The sequence below is a fragment of the Sphaerodactylus townsendi genome, linkage group LG11 (assembly GCF_021028975.2).
Source record: "Sphaerodactylus townsendi isolate TG3544 linkage group LG11, MPM_Stown_v2.3, whole genome shotgun sequence".
In the NCBI taxonomy this organism is placed as follows: domain Eukaryota; kingdom Metazoa; phylum Chordata; class Lepidosauria; order Squamata; family Sphaerodactylidae; genus Sphaerodactylus; species Sphaerodactylus townsendi.
Window position 1 is genome coordinate 47,380,125 of NC_059435.1, and position 24,593 is coordinate 47,404,717.

At 38.9% G+C, this 24,593-nt stretch overlaps 1 protein-coding gene across 10 annotated transcripts in view; it reads right to left on the reverse strand.

Annotated features, from left to right (window-relative positions):
* Positions 1–24,593, reverse strand: part of PHF14 (PHD finger protein 14) — a 155,731-nt gene that overhangs the window by 56,230 nt on the left and 74,908 nt on the right. For 7 of the 10 annotated variants that reach the window (XR_007245796.1, XM_048511563.1, XM_048511569.1 and 4 more), the window contains 2 exons: positions 9,733–9,850; positions 247–279 (listed from right to left, as the gene is read on the reverse strand). Coding sequence is in view for 9 of the 10 variants with exons in the window: in XM_048511563.1 (XP_048367520.1) it covers positions 247–279; positions 9,733–9,850 (151 nt within the window). In the remaining variant the exon portion in view is untranslated. Of the gene's footprint in view, positions 1–246; positions 280–8,830; positions 8,856–9,732; positions 9,851–24,593 lie in introns of those variants that run through there. The other 3 variants (XM_048511570.1, XM_048511565.1, XM_048511571.1) reach the window with 2 other exon arrangements.

Genomic DNA, 24,593 nt, shown 5'->3' on the forward strand with positions numbered 1-24,593 from the left:
CTCCAGCTGTCTGTGTTTTTCTGTTTTGGTTTCATACTGCTCTGCCATCACCGATCTCAAGGATCTGTACTCTTACGGTACATTTACCCTAATGAGAATTTTTTCATGTTAATACCCTCAATTATCCTTTTACAAGCTACCTAAGTACTGTCTTTAGCTGAAAGTCAATGTATATATCTTTGCCATCATCACTATGTATTCAAAATTGCATAACAGATATCTAATTTTACATGTTGTAACAGTTACCTGATACTTGTTTTTCATTCCATCCACTTCTCCCTATATTTAACACATAAGGTATTTTGCAGTTAGTAGAAATGAAAAGCACAGGGAAGAGCCAGTTAAGCACTTTTAAGCTGCAATGACTACAATGGGAGAGAATTAACACACACTTCACTGATTTGAAAACAAACACATCAATCCTAAAATTGTGAGGCACTATTTGATGGACTAGTAAGAAGAGAGAAAGTCATAGTATTAAGTCACAAAAAGAATGATGGTATCAGTTGACAGAACATATACAAAGAAGGTAGCCACAAGACAAACACAAGAACATATCCTGTCCCCCCCAAGTGACTGTGTTTGCTGCCAAAAACAGCTGGGTCAGTGTGAGAGAAGGTCAATAGAGGTTTCTTGACTAGAGAAGTAGGGTGTGCCAAAGGGCTAAATAACAGCTCTCTGGCCACAGAGGCTATGCTGATTGCTTGAGGGATGTGTTCCTGTCCTCTCATTCCGTAGGATAAAACTCTTCAAGGGCTTGAATATACATATTTCCTAAATGAGATGGCAACATGTGAACTAGTCATGGATCTGATCTGATGATGGAATATGAGAACAATATTTACTACCTCAATGGTAGAAACAAGAGAGCAACCCTTATTAAATTTCTGTATGTTTTAGAAAGATTTCTCTTCTCAAAGATCTTTGTTACTTAAGTTATAGTCAGAACTTTCATGACCCCTACCTCCATCTCACCTGTGAGGTAGTCCATGTGATTTCATGGGATGAAATAAGCTTCTCGCTTCCATTTTGTTCTAGCACTAAAATCTTTAGGAGACCACTAAATATTTACAAGAGCACAGACATCCAAAGTATTAAGGAATGAATCTGAACCTTTTCTTTATGTAAAAGGAGCGCTAGTTTCTTCTTCAAAAACAGAATACATCATTTGGTTAAATATTATAGATAATATTTGTGTTTGTTAACGTTGTTTGTTCGTTCATGTGCACTTTAAATCTTGAGTATTTTATTTTGCATTTTAATTCCTGTTAATTTTGTCACTTTGACTCTTACAAATGTATGTCCTTGCAACTTGGTTACTGCAGTGTTAGCTGCCTTGAGTCTAAGGAAATATAACTGGATATAAATGTTTTAAATAAATCATTTTGATTTCTTTTCCAGGGACCCTGTTACATCAGTGCCATTAAGAACACTATTTTATGAGCAGGCTGCATTGCCTGCAGCGGCGTAGGAATACCTTGGTGCATGGGCTATCAGAATTACACCTATCACTAATTTTGAGACTTCTCACAATAATCTTCTTGTAAATCCCAAGGTTTAGACATAAGGCAAACTTTAAACTAATCACTTGGAGGACAGAGACAACAGTTGTTTAAATTACCTCTATTGGTATATACCAGGGGTAGGGAACCTGCGGCTCTCCAGATGTTCAGGAACTACAATTCCCATCAGCCCCTACCAGCATGGCCAATTGGCCATGCTGGTAGAAACTGTCGTGGATTCCTGACTCTACAAACCTCTCTATCACAACTCCAGTTTTTCAGTTTAGGCTTTAATTTTCTTTCTCAGTTTGTTATGCTGCACATCTGATATCTTAGACTACTGGTTCATTTAGCATAGTTCAAAATTAGACTCCTACTGGATGTCCTGTTTTGTATGCCAATAAAGGCTTGTGTGTGTGTGACTCCTACTGGATCAAACAGTAGGTATGTCAGTACATACATGGCCCACATCACATGCAGTTCCCTGTGCAACTCAAGAGTCAAGAATGTGACTTATGCATCAATCCTAAGTTCAAGATACTGAGCTGTGACCTATGTATATCCTAAAGCATTTGTTTGTCCTTACCCAACACTTTGTATAGGAAACAGGCAACTTCAGCATGAAAAAAAAATGCAGTGAATGTGGTACTTGATCACCAGTTCACTTGATAAGTACCTAGGATACAACTTTACACAGAAGTAAGTGAAAGTGGTCTATGAGGCAGAATGGTAGTAATATCTTAAGGTCATTGTTTATATAATTGCCTCAATATTTTTTCACTGGACACTGAGGGCAGTGTACAAAAATTTAATTTCACAACAGAAATCTAAAAATAGTATAAACCATTATTATATCAAACATGTCAACATAACTTTATGAATCAAGGGCATGGATGCAGCACTTCCCACAATCTAGGTATGCAGATTTTTCATCCTTCAATAGTATGGAGTAGTGCACAATCCATCACTCACAAAACTGATTGTAAAGTTCCTGCTGCACGATATCAGGCTTTGTCAACCTAGCTTGTTTTATAGTTTTAAATATCTTTTAAGTATTGTATTAATATATTCCCTTTATTTTTTAGGGTATCTTTTATGTTCACAAATATCCTTAATGACCAAAGAATGCTCATGAAGGTGTCTGAGATACTGCCATTTCTTAAGCTAAGGTCTGGGTTCTGCTAATGATCAGAATCCAGGAAGGTGAGATGAATTTTTTTTTTTACTAATTTAAAACAAGAATGTCTTGTTACAAAAACAGTATTCAATATTAGGCTGCTTTACAAAATTTGTTTTAAGTTCATGAGATGATCTACAGCAGGCTCATACAACTGGATTTGAAGAATGTTTAGACAAGCTGTGATTACACTTAAATAGGGAGGGCATATACTGACAGCCCAATTTGATGGGGGGCAGGATGGGCTGTGGGAGCACCTACGCTGGCAGTGAGGATGCTTCAGAGCTCTGCAGCACTTGACCCATAAGAGGCTTCCACCCCCACAGCTGCACTGGCATAAAGGAGGACAGTGGTGCTACTGGGGGTGGGCTAGGGTCATTCCCATGGGTGGATCCAACAGTAGTTGGCTTGCACTAGGTTTTCGGCCCAGGAATGCCCCTGGTGTAGGCCTGTAACTTATGCCCCCAAAACTACCATTGGTTACTTACCCATGAAGAGTCCTTCTCCTCTGAACACGGGAGGACATCTTACGGGTGATTCCCACTGTCCAATTGGAAGGAAGGAAATTATTTTTTCTCCTTCCTGTGGGTGTGGGATCACCCCTCCTCTTCAGTTCTTTTTCCTGCCTCAAGTGGAGAGCACGTAGCTAGGTTGCCTGCACCATTACTATTTCTATCTTCATTTTCTTTTTTCTTACCTAGTTGCTTAAACTTATTTCATCCATATTGCTCTGGCTTGCTTTATTCACCTTTCTGCCTTACTCTCCTTCTTCCTTGCTCTCTACAATTGGGGGAGAATGATCCTCCGGCTCAGAGAGAGGATTGAAGAACTGCTTGAAAGGTGTTTTGCTCAGACGCCAAAGAAATGCAAGCCAGTGCAGAAGATGTATTTCCGCCAGAAGTGGACATGGAGGCTTGTCTGTCCGTGGAACAAACAGCCAACTTGATGAGCATGTTCCTGGGGGTACTGTGTCAAAAAATGGCTGCCGGAACAGACACCAGCTGATCCCAAGTAACTGTATGTTCTGGTGGTCCCAAGGCAGCAGCAGAAGCATCTGCAGTGACTCCAGGAAGCAATCCATTGACTCTTCCAGCCCCCTCAGGAGTAAATCAGCAATGTAGCTGTGCCCAGGTCTATTACCCTCCCTCCTGATTTTTATTCATTTGTCAGGGAGACCTCGCAGCAGCAGGTAGTGTCTCTTATTCAGCAGGGGATCCCAGGGCTAGAATCTAGAATAGGGGTAGGGAACCTGCGGCTCTCCAGATGTTCAGGAACTACAATTCCCATCAGCCCCTACCAATTGGCCATGCTGACAGAGGCTGATGGGAATTGTAGTTCCTGAACATCTGGAGATCCGCAGGTTCCCTACCCCTGATCTAGAACTATCATCTACACTTTATCACAGGCTCATGAAAAGTACTGTAGTCCTAGAAGAACTCCTTCTGGGGTGGGGGGCAGTTCATGGCTAAGCAAGGCAGCCAGGAAAAGAAGGCATGTGAGCCCGTACAGAGACTAGCCAGACTCCTCTGAAAGTGAGACTGAATTTAGACAGAAGGGACAGTTCTCTCTGAGGAGAAGGACTATGATGAAATTCAAGTCCCCAAACAAGTGGTTCACTTCTTACAAGCTGAAGACCACCAATACCTCCTTTACAAATGCTTAGCTGCCGTGGATCTTACGGAAACCCAAGGGAGAGATGAACAACCCAAGTCAGACACTGACTCAAAACACACAGGGCACAAGGATTTTTTTTCTAAACGTGAGCTCAGAAAGGGTTTTTTTTCTTTCCCCGATTCTTCTATTTGAAGTGAAAAGTACTTCACTGCGTGGAATATCCATGATCCACCCCAGATATTTTAAAAAAGAATATGCAAGGGGGGCTGATCTGGATCAGCAATAAAGCAGTAGGTCACTAGCTGGCTCTTAACCTGATAGAAAACTGCCCTCCCTAAACAGATATCAGCTGCAGCAGAGAGGGAAAAGGACAGGTATGATACAGGAACCTGTTTTTTCCCCTGTACTTGGACTAATAGTGCAATGATTTTTACTAGGAGAAGGCAGAGGGACTGGGTTAGATCCCACAGCTGGTTTTTAACATAAAAGGAAAATATCCCAAGATTTGCTCATAGATCTCTGATATTACACATAGTATGAACAAACAACTGTGTTCAAGAATAATTTCCTTCTCTTGTGTACATAGTCTATACTGAATATGATAAAAACTACACATACTGAATAATTTGATTGTATTATTTTTCAGCAAGGCTCCAATAATTTTACTTTTTAAATATTGTGCCACGTTTATATTGCACAGATTTATACTTTCAGATTTACAACCTGATTAGGTCCCCCGGATGCCTAGAAATCAAATCTATAACAATAACACAATACAGGCAACAGCAATTGCCCGAGAAGCAACCTGCAAAACTCTGCTTTTGCTTTTCTGCATGTTTTGATTATGTGAGTTGTTGGTTCAAATAATCAGCAACGCAAAAACTCTTCTAAAACAGCAAATATCAGAATTAAAAGATTTAAATAAATACTATTTTTAGATCAAACTTTACATCTTAAGATACACATTCCATTTGTTAAATTAAACGTGTTTTATCAATGCAGGTAATAAACTGGGTGCAATTCAGGACATGTTAGATTCTTTATTATTGCTTTCCTAATATCAACAAATGAATGCAAAATACTGCATGAGGCATTAGCCAAGTGAAGCATTTGCATCTCTAGAATCACCGTTTTATGCCTTGCAAAAGCATTCCTTTATGTCCAAGACAGAAGTGGAGAGATGCTAATACTGCTGGCAGTGGCGGTAGGGTTGTCATTTGTGGTACTGACTGCAGGAATGCACTGCTTCCCAGACAGACAGCTCATTAGTGGAAGGATGGAGGGCTAGACTAGAAATGGTATTCCAAAGTGGGCCATTCTGCTACTAGGGGGTTAATAAAGGGGCTATGATCCAGGAAATGACCAACATTGGTTTTTCATTCTGTTCCATCCTTCCTGCCACCCATTATATTCAGTTTGAAGAAGTTCTGACACTATCCTCTGCTGCGAACTTCAATAGTTGCTGATTGAGGGAGTCATAAAGACATCTTTATGTGCATGTACTTGTTTCAAAAGTTAGCTTTGTCTGCTGCAACCCGACTTGGGGTTATTGTCCACCCTAATCAGTACTTGGGATATCAGGCAAAGACAACATGTTTGGAGGGGGGCATGTAAGAAAATCTCATGCAGTGCTCACTTCAGGGGATTTGGGCACATCGGCAGTACCACTATGTCGGTGTCCACAGGCTGCCTGACTTTCACATCATGTGCAAACTTAAACTACACTCCATTCCCAGAATACGCAGTAAGACTGGGGTAGTTTCCCCCGTTAGAAGACTGGCTGCCCATATCACTAACTTATACCCACCTAGTTCATGCCCACTATAAGGAAGAGGAAAGCAACACAAGAGATGATGTGCTCAAGGGTGTCAGTATCCCATTCTGTCTCACATCACGGATACGAACTATTTCATAATATATTAAAATGTTAACTCTATCCACATACTGTTGCAATTTTGCAATTTAGAGCTTAATTACATATATAAGGGCTTGGCTAGGCTGACCAATCTAGTAAGAATCTCTTTTAAAGCACAGTTAGAAACTGGATAGGGATATCCCCACCTAAATATTTGTTTACTTACTGGTAGTACATTTTTAAACCCTTCCTTTCATTTAGTGAGCTTAGATGGCACGAATCAGTCTCTCTTCAATTTTACTCTCATACAATAACTCTGAAAGGCAGGCTACATAAGATTGAGTACCCAAAGTCACCTACCAAGCTTTATAGCAGACTGGGTTTTTGAACTCGAGTCTCCCAGATCTCAGTCCAGCACTCTAACTAGTATACCATACACTGGTTATCACCTTGGCCAGTGAGATGTATATGTTTAGGTGAGGCCTTCTCTTCAGTTCTTGACCCTGTTCTAAAAGGGCTTTTCCTAATGCAGGCAACCTGCTCAGATACTCCCAAGGACAAGTGCTCTGTGGCATTACTTGAAGCAGCTCTGTTACACTTCAACTTATAAACATGCACGCACGCACACATGCGCACACCCTAATAACTGTTGGTTATGAAGGTAACATAATTTGTCTTTGAAGTGAGGTCTATTAGCTACCCAAGGAATGTTATGAAGCTCAGATTTTGCTCACTTTTCATTTTAGAACATTGAAGTGAGCTGGACTAAAATTACAGTGGCCAATTTTTGCAGGAAGGGTGTAACGCTACAGAAAAAAAACTATTTTTCAATTTTTATATGGCACAAAATATTATTTTCAATGTTGTTGAGATGAGAAAGCTTGTTAGACCTTTGGGGTAAGTATTGTCCATTCCATAAAAGTGACACTACTACTAGCAGAGAGGCTGCTGCCCTCCTGCCCTGAAGCAAAGTCACTGTCATTATTTGACAGCTGGGGTAATATGGGAATATGCTACACAGGCAGGGAAATAACTTGACAAGATTGCAGGAGAGCTGAATGGTGTATCATGAACAAAATGTAAGCAGACTGTATCAATAGGACAGAACATTTTAATCATATTGATTATATCTATTTAACAGTATCTGCATTAATCGGGGAAACATCGTATTACTTATCAGCTTATCAACATGAAGCCAACAAAACTTGAAACACTAACATTGAATATTTCCATTATGAATTATACAAAGACCACTATTAGAACTAGAGATATACCACTGCCTTTTCCAGTTGCAAGTTTATATGTGGGAGTTAACGTGCAGGATTTCCTAGAAGTTGTCAGCCTTGGCTTATTCAAGCAAATTGAATAAGGTCTACATAAAAGTACATTTATAAAGCACTTGGGAACAACACTGTTTACTGTGTCAGTGTAAATTTAAATTAACTGGTACTATAAGTTAAATGGTACTATAAGGTTAGTCCTTTAAACAAAACAGAATACATCTACTGATTTAACCTGCCTTTGGAAATGGTACTTTGCAGCTCTGATTTCTCTAGTACCAAGAACTAAAGATGTAATGCTATTTCATTGCTCAAGTATGTAAACTAAACAGCTGCTAAATAATGAAAACGGGACTCAGTGGATAAGAGTAGTAGAAATTCAGAGAACAGCAATCAGGGCAGAGTTCTGGGCACTTTTCCCAGTGGACAGAGAGAGAGAATTTGTGCGCATGCACAAATAAGTTTTTGCTAAGGTCATGATCCAGAGAGGTGCAAGAATAGCAGAAGGTTGTCTGCATGATGCTACACTCACTTTCCCCACAGTATCTTATGGAGATAGATAAGCAGTTATTGGATTATCAACAGTCACTCAGGTCCCACTGACTGACAATTATGTCTGACTGTGGATGCAGAAATTCCTTTCACTGAATATCTCACACAACTAATTCTGATCCACTTCTCCTCCCCCAATTATCTGAATGTGGCAACAGCACTCTTTGACTGAGCCAAAGTCTTTGCAAAATGCATAGAAATCTGTAACAAATTAAATGTTCACTATGTGTAAATGCTTCAAAAGGGAATTTTTTAAAAGAAAACAAATAGCCACTATACTTTCATAAAACAATTGTCACCCAAAGCAAAGTGATTTGCTGTAGGGTGCTTATCTTGGATTCCGACAACAGAAAAGAGAATAAGCTGTTTTCAAATGAAAATGAACAAGCAACTGACACACAGTGACATGAAAGAGCCACAAGGAGGCCTCATAAGACAATTTTTGGGTTCCATTTGTTCATTCAGATGCCATTAAATTTGCCCATGCTGAAAACAATGCAACCTAAGATTTTATCATATCTAAGATTTATAGTTCTCAAGAAGTAATGCGGTCGGTAAAAAAAAATCCTCAATGACTAACAGATCGTTTTAATTCATGGTACAGAAAAACAGCTTTGGCTGAAAGGACTGGTAGGAATTCATCATCAATTTCAATTCACCCAAGGACTGAACACTGCCTCACGATTGTGCTCAGAAAGGCTTAGGTGTCCAGGCTATACCACACAGTTAATTATCTATGCTAACCAACATATCTGCTTAAAGAAGATTGATTTGATTAATAACAAATACTGCAGCCCACAGCATTATCTGATTTGAAAAGGAAAAATGCAGCTTAAAACTCACAGTTTACCTTATGTTTTGGATGTCCATAGCTACTGAAGAAGTTCAGAAAATACATTATTTAGAAAATAAATTTAAATACCATATTGGACAATGAGGTCCTCTCTTTTTGATAATAGACTGTTTCACCATTACACAGAACACTAAAAAAAATCTAAGACATCAATTTTTTTCAAATAAATCTATTAAAATATCTCAAGCATAGTCAGCAACAGCAAGTTACATTTATCTTGTTTCCATTGTTCGACATCTTGCTAAATGTCTGTATAGATTACAGTTAATTCGTTTTTACTAAACTCTTTAAGGTAAAATAGCTAAGCAGTATCCAACAATATATTGTTGAAAACTTTCACAAGCGGAATCAACTGGATGTTGTGGATTTTCCAGGCTGTGTGGCTGTGATCTGGTAGCTTTTGCTCGTAACATTTGGGCCACATCTACGGCTGGCATCTTCAGAGGCATGTCACGGTATGATGTGTTTCTCTGCGTGGCACATCTTACCATAACATGCCTCTGAAGATGCCAGCCATAGATGCAGGCAAAACATTAGCAGCTAGAACTACCACACGATGGCCACACAGCCCGGACAACACACTAAACAATTTAGTATATGTATACCAAAAACACTTATTACTACATTTTTCAAAGTATAAAACTTTCTGCAGTTAAATGGGTCACTAAAACTTTCTAGGAAACTTTGGACTAGCACAAGAACACACACAAAATATCTTCAGTAATATTAAACAAACCCAATTAATGGTACGGTGCCCATTAGAACGTTAGACATTTTCACTGTAACATTTAGAAGAGACAGAATCATATTTTTAAATGGTGTGTTCATATGGAATCAAGAAGAGCGGTTGCGAAAAGTTTCCTAAATTCTTTCCACTTGTACAAGACTCCTGAACTTACTTTAGAGGATGTAGAATCGCACTCTTGACAAATCCATCCATAGCCAGTTTGTTTGGGCGACTTTTTCAAGGGAGGGTCCAAACAGCCAAAATGATAGCAGAGCCTGCACTCGTCACACCTGCATTAAAAACAGATAGTTGTCTTTAATATTCAGTGACGAAGCTGATACATACAGCATTTTTACAGTTCTTTAAGTATTTTCATGGTAAAATTCAATCAGGGATATAACCACAATGAGAGCATTCTGAAAGGCCTGTTAAGCCATATGACAAAGTTGTTTATCATTTTAGTCAGCTAGAACAAACACCATAAATAGTTCTGTTAAGAGTATTGCATAACACCATCAGTGCATAAACTGTTCCTGTGTACATTTTTTCCAACAAGAACTACACTTCCATAAAGGCAAAAGAGACGGCCACTGAGGTGGACTACTGAGCGTCAACCGCACACTAGAACTTCTGTGTCAACAAATTTTAGAGTTCAATAGAAGTGTTATTCATTAATTTTTTATCTACTTTTCACGAGCTGTTCTGAGCCTTACTTTGCAGTAGGAGGGTGGGCTATCAATTGAAATAAATAACGGAGTGGAAAATAAATAATACTATAATGTCAACATTTATGGAAGACTCAGCAAAATTTAAACTGCTTTTGTGGTGTGCTTGGCAGTAAATCCTGTAGAACTGTGGGCTTACTTCAAGTCACCATGCATAGGTCAGTCCAAAGAGGTATTTACATTAAACAATACAAAACAACAACACACATTATACAATACAAAACAACAACATGCTCAACAGGAAGAAAAGTAATTTTACATCACATTGAGAGAAATGTCTCTTACAAGCAGCTGTTTTCACTTCATTTGCATATATCCTATTTTTATGAATTAATGAGCATGTCTTTTCAAAACAAATTTAGTCAGATTTCTTCACATAAAGGAAACCGCTTAGGAAATATCAAGCATAATGCTGTGAGAATAAGTGATTTAAAATGTGAACTTCATTCTATACTACAGAGATAATAGCTTTTAAATATTTTAATTGAAATTATTATATATTGCAACAAGTAATGTATGGTAGAGACGATATAAAAGGAAGATGCTTCAGGAGAAGCACATGGCTTTCTTTGAGAAAATAATTGAGATATTTTCCTCTCTAAAGTTATCATTTATGGTAGAATACAAAAGGATCAACAATTGTTTATTCAAAAGGAGAATAATTCCAAACAGATTTTCTTTAAAGTTAACAAGGCTCACAGTTACCATCATAAAAAGAAGCAAAATTGTTAGCCTTTTTTGGCTTCTTTATTTTTTTACTCATCCTTTTTATGAGAAGATTCTGATTACTAACAACTTGTGGGAAGTGTTCTAACAAAATGGTGCTGAAATGGATGCCAATGGGCAAATAGCACTGGTGAGTGAAGATAACCAAACCATGTCGTACAGGAGTACCAATACATTTCCCAATCTGAACTAAGGATAAATTCGTTCTTAATTACAACCAACATTGGCTGATCAAAAATCATCTGCTAAGGCTGAAATATTTTTCCCCAAGGGTAGAACTCCACAGTACTCTATATTCATTCCCCACAATACTTACAGCAGAGAAAAACAAAGGTTAGAAATGTTGAAACAGAATTCAATGTTAGCAATATTTTATTTAAATATGTGTGCTACCAGTCTTTTTAGACAGTGTCCAGTGCCAAAGACAAAATAATCACAATGAAACATAATATCAACTTAATAAAACAGCAGCAGAAAAAAATGAAAAATATTATCTTTCAGTAAAAAGCTTGGCAATATAATTTAGGCTTAGTAGAAATAAGAAACAAGAGTCAAAAGTTGCAAAAGAAATTAATGTAAGTTAAGAGAAGCTGAAATTTTTATAGCTGCTAAAAGAAAAGTAATAAGCATTGCAATAATATTATCTTCACAGTGGTAGTGCATGGCGACCTGTTGGTAAAACTCTATCATGTCAACTGCTATCTTGCAATGGTTTGATGTTAGTACAGAGATAGAATCCAAATGAAAAATCTGCAAGCAGTTCTAGGATGGAGGTGTAGTGAAGGAGTGCAGAAATTATGGACAGTCTGAACCCTTATGTTAGCTGCATGGATAAGAGGCGGCTGCACTCCTGGTTCTTCACTATTAGCCTAGTTAATGAATAAACCGGGCTACTGTGTTGCTGGCAGCTTAATTTTTTAATATTTCTGCCATCATATTTAGCTACAATGCAAGCAGCATGATCTAACACCATGATGGTGAACCTATGTCACTCCAGATGTTCATGGACTACAATTCCCATCAGCCCCTGCAAGCACGGCCAATTGGCATCCTGGCAGGTGCTGATGGGAATTGTAGTTCATGAACATCTGGAGTGCCATAGGTTCGCCACCACTGATCTAACATGTTTATGGCATTTTGATATTTAGATCATTTACATGCCACCTGTGGTCTCATCATTAAGAAGGTGGTGGATGCTGGGGAGAAAACAAGACAATACCATGTGTGAGTAAAACAGGCCCCAACTTCTGTTGTTTACAGCTGCAGAAAGGGTGGCTTGGTATACAGCAATGGATGCAAGGCATCGAGCAACCTGCCTGTGGCTTGATCTGTAACCCCTGTCCCTCAGATCATCTGTACAGGTTCGGAATTGGAATGACAGTGATATGGGAACATCTGGGTATAAGCCACTGAGTGATCCCCTGCCACCTTGAAACAAGAAAAGACAAGCAGCCCTTAGCTGGCCATGCCTTCTACACTCAAGCCCCGAGACCCCCCCATGCCCATTAATGAGCCCCCCACCCAGGATGATGGGCACACAGGCCCAAAGGGATCCATTCTAATGGCCAAACATCCATTCTAATGCCCACCCTGCACAGCCAGTTGTGACAATAGTGATCTATGAAACCAAACAGTTAAGACAAGAAGACTAAATTAACCACTCAAGAAAGAAATCAGAATGACCCCATCAACTGAAGTAAAGGAGGTGAGAGAGCCCCTTTTAAGCTGAGCAAATGGACCTAAGTGAACATTTTCTAGCTCAGGTCAACTTGCTTGGCTTACCCCCAGTAGATCCCCAGCCTGACTGGACTGGAGAGTGAAGAGGCCACCAGGAAAACCTCTAGCTTTGGAACGCTGGGAGATGCCAGCTGAAAAACGCACACGGGCTGGCACGCCCCTCCCCATGGGGTGCAAATGGGGCCCCAGTAAGTCAGGGATCCATTCCTCTCCAAAAAATTCTCAAAGAAGTTCAACAAAGCTAAACAAATCCCAATAAAACAAGACTGTCAAAAGTTAAACCATCAAAATGGTCAGATATTAACACCAGCCATAAAACAAGTCAATAGTGCAAAAGGGACATAAAAACTGCATCAAACAATGCTCAACAGCCCAAAATGTTAACCATAAAACAGCCTTCAATATAGAAACAGGGCACAAACAGTGCCACTTAAAAGGTGGAGCCTTTAAGAAAAAGCCTTGGTAAATAGAGATGTTTTGGCCAGAGGGCCACAGGCTAAAGACTCCTGGTCTAGATGACCAGTCTCCTCCTAGAACGGAATGTTGATCACTGGATCCGAAATAGTCAGGATGCCTTTTTCCGAAGGGCATGACTGCCTCTTTCTAAGTGGTTGGAACATCACCCTATTTCAAATAAGTGCTTATTATGTCCCAGATCCACCTAGTTAACCTGCCCCAGCTCAATACTATCAGCCATGAGTGGCAAGAAGCAAGTCTAAACGTGGCCAAACATTCCTCATAGGTTTGTTCACTTCATCAGACCTCAACAATTGAAAGTCATCCATGAAATTAACACCAGACTGCTCCTGCTCCTGAGACTGATCTGAACTAACTGTGGCATCCTGGAGAATATCAACAATTTTATCTGCAAAATGTGGCACAAAAGAGACATAGTAAGACTGTACATTTTCCGAGCCTACGCTGTCAGATATCTTCATCCTCAAGTGGAAGCACCTTCACAACCCAGAAAATTCAGCTAGAAAATACTGCATGGATACAACAATAGCAGAGACGTTGACACACATATATGCCACACACATATATGCCACCACTCAATAAGGCATTTTAACCTCTATTTGTTTGCATGAGCTTTGAATTTTCCTCCATTTGCACCCTAGCCATCTGCTGACTGATTTTATCATCCCAAGCTCCAAAGTTGGGGACAGGGTACATTGGAGCAGTAATTTGAAGTGTTCAGATTATCTCTGCATTTCATAGGTCAACCCAGGGCTAGAAAATTTTCAAGAGACATCAGGTAACCTTCTGGATCCATCAACCAGAGAAAAGATCCAATGATATCAGCTATAGGATCAGGACATTAAACCAAAACAATAAAAAAATCAGAAGGTGACAGACCATATTTTTTTACAAACAAAAACACCCAATTGAGGTCAAATATCTCTGCACAGCAAGAAAAGTTTATTAGATACTTGCATACCTGAAACACGTCTGCTTTATTCTTTATTAAAGTGATCTCCATCTGCTCATGCCCTTGGAAATCTTTCAGCAGTTCAGCCTGCTGTGTTCAAACCCCACATAACTCTGTATTTTCCTGTTCATAATTAGCTAATTATGCTCTAATCAATACTGTAGATCCTGATTTTACAATGTAAATCAGATAAATGAGATAATGGCTGGGGGTCAATCTCATTCTGTTTACAAAGCCTAGCACACATGTCCAATTTCATTACATTGCACTTACCTGCACAGGAGGGAGTCTTATCAGCTTGCCTGCAGAAGTCTTACAATTAACATGGGGGTGGGGTGGGTGGGGGAGAAGGACCTGGCTTGTCTAAATGCAACACTGAAGAAAAGTGCTTACACTTCACAGTTTTTTTAAGTCATAGTAATTAATTGTAAAAATAAAAGCTCTAAAAAATTAAAAATTTTACTCGGCATGTGTAAGATCGCCTGTAGCATTTTTTAGTTGCAAAAGTAATTACCTGAAATTGTTTATTAATAAATGAATTCTTTAAGGACTTCACAAATATTACTCCAAAAGCAGAACATCCATCTTATTTACTGTCTAGATTCAGGGAAGGTAGAGTACTACTCTATTCCAGGTTGATCAGGCCTCAGCTGGAATACTGTATCCAGTTCTGGGCACTACAAATTCAAAAAGGATATTTTATTGACAAGCTGGAATATGTCCAGAGGAGGGTGACCAAAATGGTAAAAGGTCTGCAATTCATGCCCTATGAGGAAAGACTTAGGGAGCTCGGTATGCTTACAGCCCAATCCCAAACCTTTGGAGACAGGCAGCAATGCTGCAGTCCTGCCCCTTGCAAGGAGGGCTTCTTGCAGGGGGAGTGTTCCAGCAGGCAAAGGCCTGGAGGAAGCTGACCAAGAAGAAGAAGAAGAGTTTGGATTTATATCCACCCCTTTCTCTCCTGTAAGAGACATCTCTTTCCCTTCCCCCCTCCACAGCAAACACCCTGTGAGATGGGTGGGGCTAAGAGAGTTCCGAAGAGCTGTGACTCGTCCAAGGTCACCCAGTTGGCATGTGTTGGATACACAAGCTAATCTAGTTCCCCAGATAAACCTCCACAGATTAAGTGGCAGAGCAGGGACTCACACCCAGTACTCCAGATTAGAGTGCACCTGCTCTTAACCACTATGCCACTGCTGCTCAAGGTTGGCTCTGCCCCCAGCCCACCTCTGGCCACCTGGGTAAGTTGCCCCTCTCCCAGCATATCTGCCCTTTGCACTAGTGGGGTGGGCACCCACACTGGCGCAGGGCTGCACCAGCTCCAATAGGGGATTTGTTCCCCCTCTGGATGGGGCTGCCTGTCTGGAGAACAGAAGGTAAAGGAGTGACATTATAGCCAGGCTTAAATATTTGAAGGGATGTCATGTTGAAGAGGGAATACGTTTGTTTTCTGCTGCTCAAGAGACTCGGGTTCAAACAATGAGAAAAGATATTCTACTTAAACATTAAGAAGAACTTCTTGATGGTGAGGGGTTCAACAGCGGAACACACTCTCTTGGAAATTGGTGGGTCTCCTTCTTTGGAGGTTTTTTAAACAGAGGCTGGATGGCCATCTGTCAGGAATGCTTTGATTATGTGTTCCTGCATGCCAGGACGTTGAACTGGATGGCCTTTGCGGTCTCTTTCAACACTATGATTCTATTTATGTACCACTTAATACTGCCACTATGTCTGAAAAAAACACAATTTTAAGGAAACCTACAAATAAGTTGTGAATACATAATGGAGAGATACACATTACAATGATTTTATGATGAGAGATATGAGACTGAAACAGCTTGAAGCAGATGACTGCACTTTCTGGCATCAGAATACCTGACTTGGAAGCTTTTAAACTGCTAAATTATCAGACTTAGAATTTTACACCACTGTAAGGTTTATAGACACAATCTCATTTGTATCTACAGATCTCAAAAGGGACGCCATTTCATGTTTTCCATCAAAAGTAGAGCTACAGGAATACACATAATTTTTAGGTTTCAGTTCAGGCTGAAAGTGGTCATTGAAAAGAAGTTTTAACTGAGATTAAAAGTTTTGTCAGTTTTGCTCAACTGAACTATGTACCTCTGCAACTGCTCAGAAAAAAATAGAATTCAGCTCTTACAGACTAACCTGTTGGGGTTAGATTTCTAGATAAACATACGATGCAAGCTCTAATATTGACATAGGTCAGATTGTTATCACAAATTGTATACAAAGTGCTTGTGTTAAGCACTATTTATACTGCTTCATCTGGACATGCACTCATGCATCCTTGTTGATTATGTTTCCTATCCAAAGTCTGATCACTTGAATTATACGAAGGATTGGAAGAATCTACAAACCACAAACACACAGACAACCAGCAAGTTAGAACCAGAACTTCTCACTACTATACACTGTCTAGATCAGGGCCAATTGGCCATGCTGGTAGGGGCTGATGGGAATTGTAGTTCCTGAACATCTGGAGAGCCGCAGGTTCCCTACCCCTGGTCTAGATCCTACTGTTCCAGAAGTTGTAAAATTAATCTTCAAAAAATGAAGCAGCAGTTTGCATTACATCATAAAAGACAGATGTTTCAAATGTTGCCCAGCCAAAAATGGAGAAGGTATGCAAACATGTCCATATACAGCTGAAATATCCACTTTTGCAATAGTGAACAGCCTACAAACGGGTAAAACACTTGCTGTTTTACACCTACTGCAATATTGAAGTATATATTGTCACAATCATTGTAAAGGCTGCTTCTCGAATAAATGAACTCTCAAGAAAGTGCAACTAATCCACGGTTAAACAAATGAATAGTGAACGAAACAGAATTTAAAAAGCACTAAATGAAACACTTATCAACCATAGAACAAAATGTAACCCAACCTATTTATTCCCCCCTCCCCCTGGAAGAATTCTACATGCACACAATGATGTAAATGCAAGTTTTGACATTTCACTTCATTCCTGTGTAGGAACCCTATTTACAAAAACATCATCAACTTCTTCTTGAGAAAATGTAAGGTAAAATACCTCAAATCAATACAAGTATGCAGACTCCATGAGTATACATACAGCTCCTCTGTTTATAAAGAACTACTAGATTGTAGACGTATAGGACAAATCAGATTGTTGTTTTAGCTATTTCCCCCCTTAAATTCAGTAGTTAGCAATTACTGACAACATACTGATTAATAATTTCCCCACATATAAAAAAGGAATACATGCTATAAAAGGCACAAGTGAAGTCTACATTATGGGTAGCAATGTATGAATTTTGTATCACTTTTGTAAAAAAAGGTTTAAAATCAGTAACATAAAGAACGCACAGTTCTTGGTGCATAACGAGCTCAAGTATACCAACAATTACATGAGGTCACCACCCAACTATTAAGGAATCCAACCTCTTTTCAACTGATCCTGTTCATGGATGAATCCCATGTTCATCAGAGTGCCACTGTATTGACAAAAATGCCTACCGGTATTTCAAACAGTGTAACTGATGAATTCAAGTAATTTCATTGAACAATCCAAATACTGTATAATATAACCTGTACCCACAATAATTCCAATATACTAATTCATCATCTGCTGTTCTACAGCTTTCATTTAGTATGCTCTGGGTATGAAACATCCTTTAAAAGAGGAAATATATACCTGCTAAGATACTGCAAGATGTTACTTTACTGCCATATATCAAAAACTTCCAATACCAGTGAAGTGATAAGAACCCACAAGGAGAGTTTCTTTGAAGTTTCTTGCAATGTTGAAAAGCCAAACTACCTTTCAGTTTAAAATACAGTACCTTTCCTCTGCAGTGGTGAAAGCAAATGCAATGGAAATATAGCCGCCCCATATAGATATACATTGTGGATGATTGCAACATATATAGTCCAGAGATCCTTGCACTTAGGCATAAACTTTTTTCAAGTCAAGCCATATTAAATATGTAAGTAACACTCTTCTGCTATGGAAAGATTATACTTATCTGTATATTAATTTTGAAGTTGGGCAACAGTAGATAACCAGCTTTTTAGTGCTCAGAACATTGCAAGAATTGTTATTTATTAGGGAAGGAAGCAACAGTCTCAAGACCCGGAATCCACAACCCCTGGAAGAGAGTCTCACAGGGTTCATGCTTTTCTCTATCACAGCCATTTAAATAGAGACAAATGTGGATTAGTTCTTGTTTACTCAAGAAATTTTGAAATGAAACCAAATTTGTTCAGATGGCAGTGCAATCCTGAGGGGAGAGGTAGTTGCACAGTGGCTGCACTGTGGTTGCTGCACTGTTGACTGAAAGCCCAAAGCAACTCTACCCTTTCCCCCAACTCTACCCCTTCCCCCAAGGTCAACAGGCTGTGCCACTGATTTTGCCAGTGTAAGTTGGCACAGGCAAATGGGGTGTTCCTGAGTCAAAAGGGCTCAGGAAGCCAACAAATGCTGCCCTAACCTCTGGGAATGCCCCCGTTGGTGGAAGCACAGAGTGCTGGTATAAATGCGCCTTACACTGGTGCATGTGGCATTTATGCCAGTGCAGGAGTCACACTGCCTCCTGAGCAGGTCCCCCCCCCCCCAGCCCAGTTTGCACTATCAGACAAACAAAATAGCTTCTTCTAGCAAGATTTTTTTTTATGGGAAAGTGTGAAATGTTTTACATATCTCATTGTACCACACTGGACATTTTACAGAAAAGACATCCTTTACATATATTTACTCAGTACACTAATTTATATAGGAATATACTTATTAAGAGGCACAGAAAGCGGAACAGGCAACAAATAACAAAGGATTGCTTTTTCCATTCACTATCATCAAAAAAAGTATGAAGTCCCATAGGCTCTGTTCATTCTTCAGTGAGTCCAAGTACTGTACATCATCATTTGCTAAGGAATCACAACAGGAGATGAAATTTCTTAACAGAACAATTCTGACAGATATTCCAATATTTTCCAGCAATGCATATATCAAATGTGCCCGATTAGTATAAAGAAAATACCTATAAATTAATTGGTGTCCATTCAAGTAACATATCAATTGGTTACATTCTACAAGCAAACTATCTTTAATCACAATCAATAATATCAGTCAAATAACACATTGTTGTCCTTTCATTTGTGTCCTACTGAAAGTCTTATCCACAGCTTAAAAATCACATTTATAAAAGAAGTTTCCAGGACTGCCTCCGAGGACGAGTTGTGGCAGAGTAGAGTCTCAGGAAGAGTATCTACACAGTAAAGTGATAAAAAAAAGATTAACGTTTACCAGTCGTAGCAGTTTCTTTGTTTTATGAAACATTTTAACATCAGAGCAGATTCCAACTGAAATGTGACAATTTAGAATTACTGCCACATTTCTAGGCTTATGTTATCTATTAATTTCCTTGTTCCTCTAAGCTTCAAAAAGGAAAAAAAAAGGTGACCTTGGGCCAGTCACACCCTGTAAGCCTTGACCTGCCAAGCATTTGGATGGGAAACCTCCAAAGAATACTGGGGGCATGATGCAAAAGCAGACAATGGCAAGCCATCTCTGAACCTTTCTTGCCTTGAAAACCCTACAGGTTCGCCCTTAGTCAGCTATAGCATGACAGCAAAAGAGAGGGGAAAAAGGGAATGATTATTGTCACAATATTGTTTGTAGAAACTGACACAAATGCCATAAATATGTAAACAGTACAATTTTGTATACTGTAACTTATGAGATTCAGTCTGTCAAAGAAGAAAAAGTACTGCCTACATTTACATTTTCCCCAAAATTTCCTTTTCCTCTCCTACACAGACAGAAAAATTCTTTGTTTTCTCTCTATTGCAAATTTTCTGGCGTATTTGAATATGAAAGCAAGTCAGGACTACCGGGATTTCCAAGGGAGTGCTCTGCTATTAATATACATATCTCCATAGCCAAATGAATGCACTTCCACTTAATTCTATTATGTTTATTTAAAACTAACTCAACCACTGCAGGACAACTTTTAGCAAACTACAGTCTGATTAGATTTTGTGACAAACCAATATGGCTTTCAAAAGTGCAGTCATGCTGACAGCTGCATCTGCTGCTTTAATGCAGAAATTTCTATCAAAGGAAAAATAAAAGGAACTTACATATATTTCTTTTGACCTAGTAAGGCTCAGGCAGGAGGGTGAGGAAAGTCTGACAGTAGGTATCACACTTCAGAGTCAAAGAAAACATGGAAGATATGCCACGTGTACCAGTGGATGATAACATGAAGCAATGCTTTTTTTCTTATCCTATCTTCACTTAGGAAAGCTGTCATGTGGACAGTCTGGTAATTATGCTCTAAAACTTTTGATGGAAACTCATTGACTATTTTTAATTTAAGAAATCAGGAACTCAAACGCAGTATGATGAAAGAAAGGCAAGACAGCAACGGATAACTGCGGGCTGGAATGCCATATCCAAGCAGCATATTAAAAAACCGAAAGAACAGATGTGCACATGTGTGTTGAAAGAAAACTGCTTAAACAGCAAAATTAAGAGCATAAAATGGTCAACAGCACATAAGAACTATTTCACTATGTATATCAAATCTGCCAATTAGTAATAATCTGTATAAAAAACATGAATCATTCTTGGACCATCTGAGACACTGATGAGTGCATGTAAATTTTATTTATATTCAGTTTTATGTTTGGACCCGAATCTATGGGATTTGAAATGCAAAAATCGTATCAGATTCACACAATAAAATCAAAGCAGACTACTTTACTTTTGCAATCAGCTGCTTTGTAAACCCATGGAAGATGTCTCAGTTCTACATGAAACTCCGATTACTTTTTTTTTTAATAAAGAAATTGCTTTTGGTACAGGTTGTGACATAAGGTACTTTGAGGGTTGACCACAATGGGTAACATGAGAAATCTATCCCAGGAAGTGATCAGTCACTTGAAATAAGGGTTATGAATGGATGTACTTTTGCTTTTGTACATGACTAAATTATTTTTGTTTGCTCTGCATATCTTCACTGAGTTGTAATGTGATATACTAGAGAATATTCCAGTCTCTTTGTGCATCTCCTTTCACTTAGAATGAACATGAGGGGAACATCACCTTACTAAGGAGATGCAAGAGGAGTTTGCATTCAGCAGCAATAGTCTCTGCCATAGCTGGTTTGCTTTAGTGAAATGCACAAACATAATTACTCAAATGTGGGACATGATAACGTAGGGCACATCTTAATTTAGTAAAAACCAAGAAAGAAAGAACAATTTTTAGTACCATCTCATCAAATCTGAGGCTGTGTGGCAATATGAAATTCATAATACTATGTCCAAGGAATGATTTTTTTAAACAACTGGCACATACTACCAGCTTAAAAACCTTTTTATCAATAACAGCCACACATTTTGTAAAGACAATTTGATTTTTGAGTGTGAGAAACACAACATCACACAGTTTGACAGTCACAGATTTGGATTTCTATTAGCTCTCTTTAATTTTTTTCTTACAGCCTCATCTAGACACCTTCCATTATACTGTTTTGTATATTTGAAACTGCCTGCTATGTTTCATCCATGTGTTAAAGGCAGATAAGGAACAACTGAGATTCAGAACAACTTTCCTTTCTAGCCCTTGCTAACATCACAGCATACATAATATTTGGGGCCTGCAGCAATTTTCAAACCAGCAGCTCTCTGATTAGTTTCTAGAAAGTTCTATCATCGTGGATGTAACCCTATCAGGACTGTTCTCTGGTATGTAGTTACAGGATCTTCCCAGACAATTTTTTTAAAAAAGAACTAACTACGCACAGCCAAAAATATGCCAAGTAGCAGTGCTATACATCTTCCTCCAATGCATCTATTTGGTACAATTTTTGAATTGGGGGTGGCATGCAAAGTTCAGCCAGCACTGGAGGGCTCACACATTTATAAAGGAGAAAAAGGAGAAATTCTATATCTACATGGGAAGTTATGTTGCTCACCTGCATGAGGCTTGGCACTCTTTCATTCTAAAAGATACAGGCATGTTTCCTTGCTATTTGGAAAGGCCTCTAACAATAGCTATATACTAGCCATTTGCTATAGTGCTGCACATGCTAGGAAAAGCCGGAGGAGTGGTTTTGTTTTTTTTCATATAATATGCATCCTGTCTCCATTACAAATTAATGATCTCTGTCATGAAGATTACGTGAATACACTGGGCTAAATGCAAAAAAATCTGATAGTTATGTTCAATATTTATGAAGAAGAAAAAAAGACAGCTTTCTTCCTTCTTCCCTGAAATTTAGATTTTAAAAAAACTTCCCTTTTGAACTATCCAATACCATCCATAGTAGTTTAACATATCTAAACACAATCCTGAATACTTTTTTCAGTGCAGTTGAGAAAATTGGTTTAAACAGTTGTATAGTATTTATGTCAAACCATAGAGTACCCAGTGGCTGGCAAAACCACGGCTTGACATCTTTTCTATGATCTTGTGTGGTTTAAAATAATGTGTGCTACCTACCATTAAGCTGGATGATCGCTTTAAACAGATGAAGGCATTAACAATCATAAAGCTGGAAAGGATCAAAAAGACCATCTAGCTCATTGGTTCAGGCCCCACAAGTAGGTTGCACCCTGACTAATGTCGGTCGCAGCAGTGGCATCACCACCTTTAAAAAACAAACAAAAAAGACAAAAGAAAAGACCAAGAGAGAATGACCAAAGGCAAAAGAAGACATGCTCCTGTACACCTAACAGTTGCATAGAAAGGAAATTTCAGCAAGCCCAACTTTTTTCACCTCTGTATGTCAAGCTGCATCTACCAAAATGCTCTCCTCTATGCAACTATTAGGCACTTAGAGCTCTGTCCTCCCTCATATCCAGCTGCCCTACAGAGAAAAGCATGAAGTTAGACAGGTATCTTTAGAAAGAAGTGGGTTCCATATGGCAAGATTTAGTTAAAAGATGGACTATAGATCTGAAAAGGTTAAGATCACTGATCCCCCTTTTTAACGTCAGGCTTCTCCACACACCAACTCCTTCCCCAGGTCACACAGAGGTAACTTTTAGTGAGTGATCTAAGTCACATAAATACGCAAAGTTGTCATATACAGACAGACCATTGGTCTATCAAGATCAGTATTATTATGCTGCCTTTCAGTGGTTTTCTAGAGTCTCACGCAAAATAATTAACCTTCTACTTGATCCTTTCAATTGGAGAAGCTGAGGATTGAATCTGGAACCTTATAAAGATGTTCTAGAGGATTTATACCCCGCTTGTCTCACCTGTAAAGAGTCTAAAAGCAGCTTAAAAACTCCTTCCCATCCTCTGCATGCAGCTAATCCAATGGCCATTTCACTCTAAAAATTTGAGTAATAAAATGTGTTTATCCTGGTGATCCTGTGAACGTGTCGTTTTTTCTTTTTGTTTTGAGGAAGATGTCTTCGTCGCTTTGCAGAACAAGGCAAGTTTTGCCAGTTGTTGTTCAGGGGCAACATAAATGCTCTCTTATCAAAATAAAATGTTCAATAGTGCACAGAATGATGGTTTTGATGAAAGCTGCAGTTAAAAACAATTCTTCAATGTTCACAATCTTTCGAGGGGGCGGGGAGCAGGCACTTTGACCACTGTGGAGCATTCCACTGCAAAGAAGGTCCAGAAAACATGGGCGGGTTAATTCAGAATTGAGCTTAGATCTTTTGGTGGAAAAGGGTATAGGTCCTATATATGAATATTTCAGTCTGTGTGAACAAGTTGCTTTTCTTTACTAGATTGTTTTGCAGTGGACTTTGTAGTTTGTCCTGCGACACTGACAGCTATCCTGGCTTCTGGGCTGAGGGATGGGACTTGATTCTGCCTTCTTTCAGATACATTCTGAACTTGATCTGTTTTCTGTGGCTGCCATCAAAGTCTGTATATTTATGTTTCACTATTTTAAGTTCACTGGTTAAGCCAATGCTGATATTGCGCAAAGGGGGAAAAATCCTCCTCTGACATCTTCCTCAATAAGATGTAGTGGTGGAGAAGGTGGAAATCTATCCTGTCAAGTGTCAGACTTGCTTTCTTTGGTCCTATAGCTTTGTCATGGAAATGTCTTTTTCTCATTTCATGGAATTGTTCAGATCAATTTCTGACAGCTCTGTGACTTTTGGTGGACTGCAGGTTTTCACTTGAATTGTCATCTGTCACATATGGGGATCAGTAGCCATGTAAACTATCTTTCGTGCAGCATTTATATTAGAAAAGATATTTTAAAGATTTGTCTGGCTGTTTTCTGGCTTCTAATACATACTACAGTTGTTCCTGAAACATCTTTATACTATTATCTACTTTTTCTCTTTGGCCTTCTACGTTTTTTGTCATAGTGTTCACTGAACACATATGCGTTTGTATGTGTGCCAAGTCCCCCATTAACAGCTATTTTAAAAAATAAAATGTAT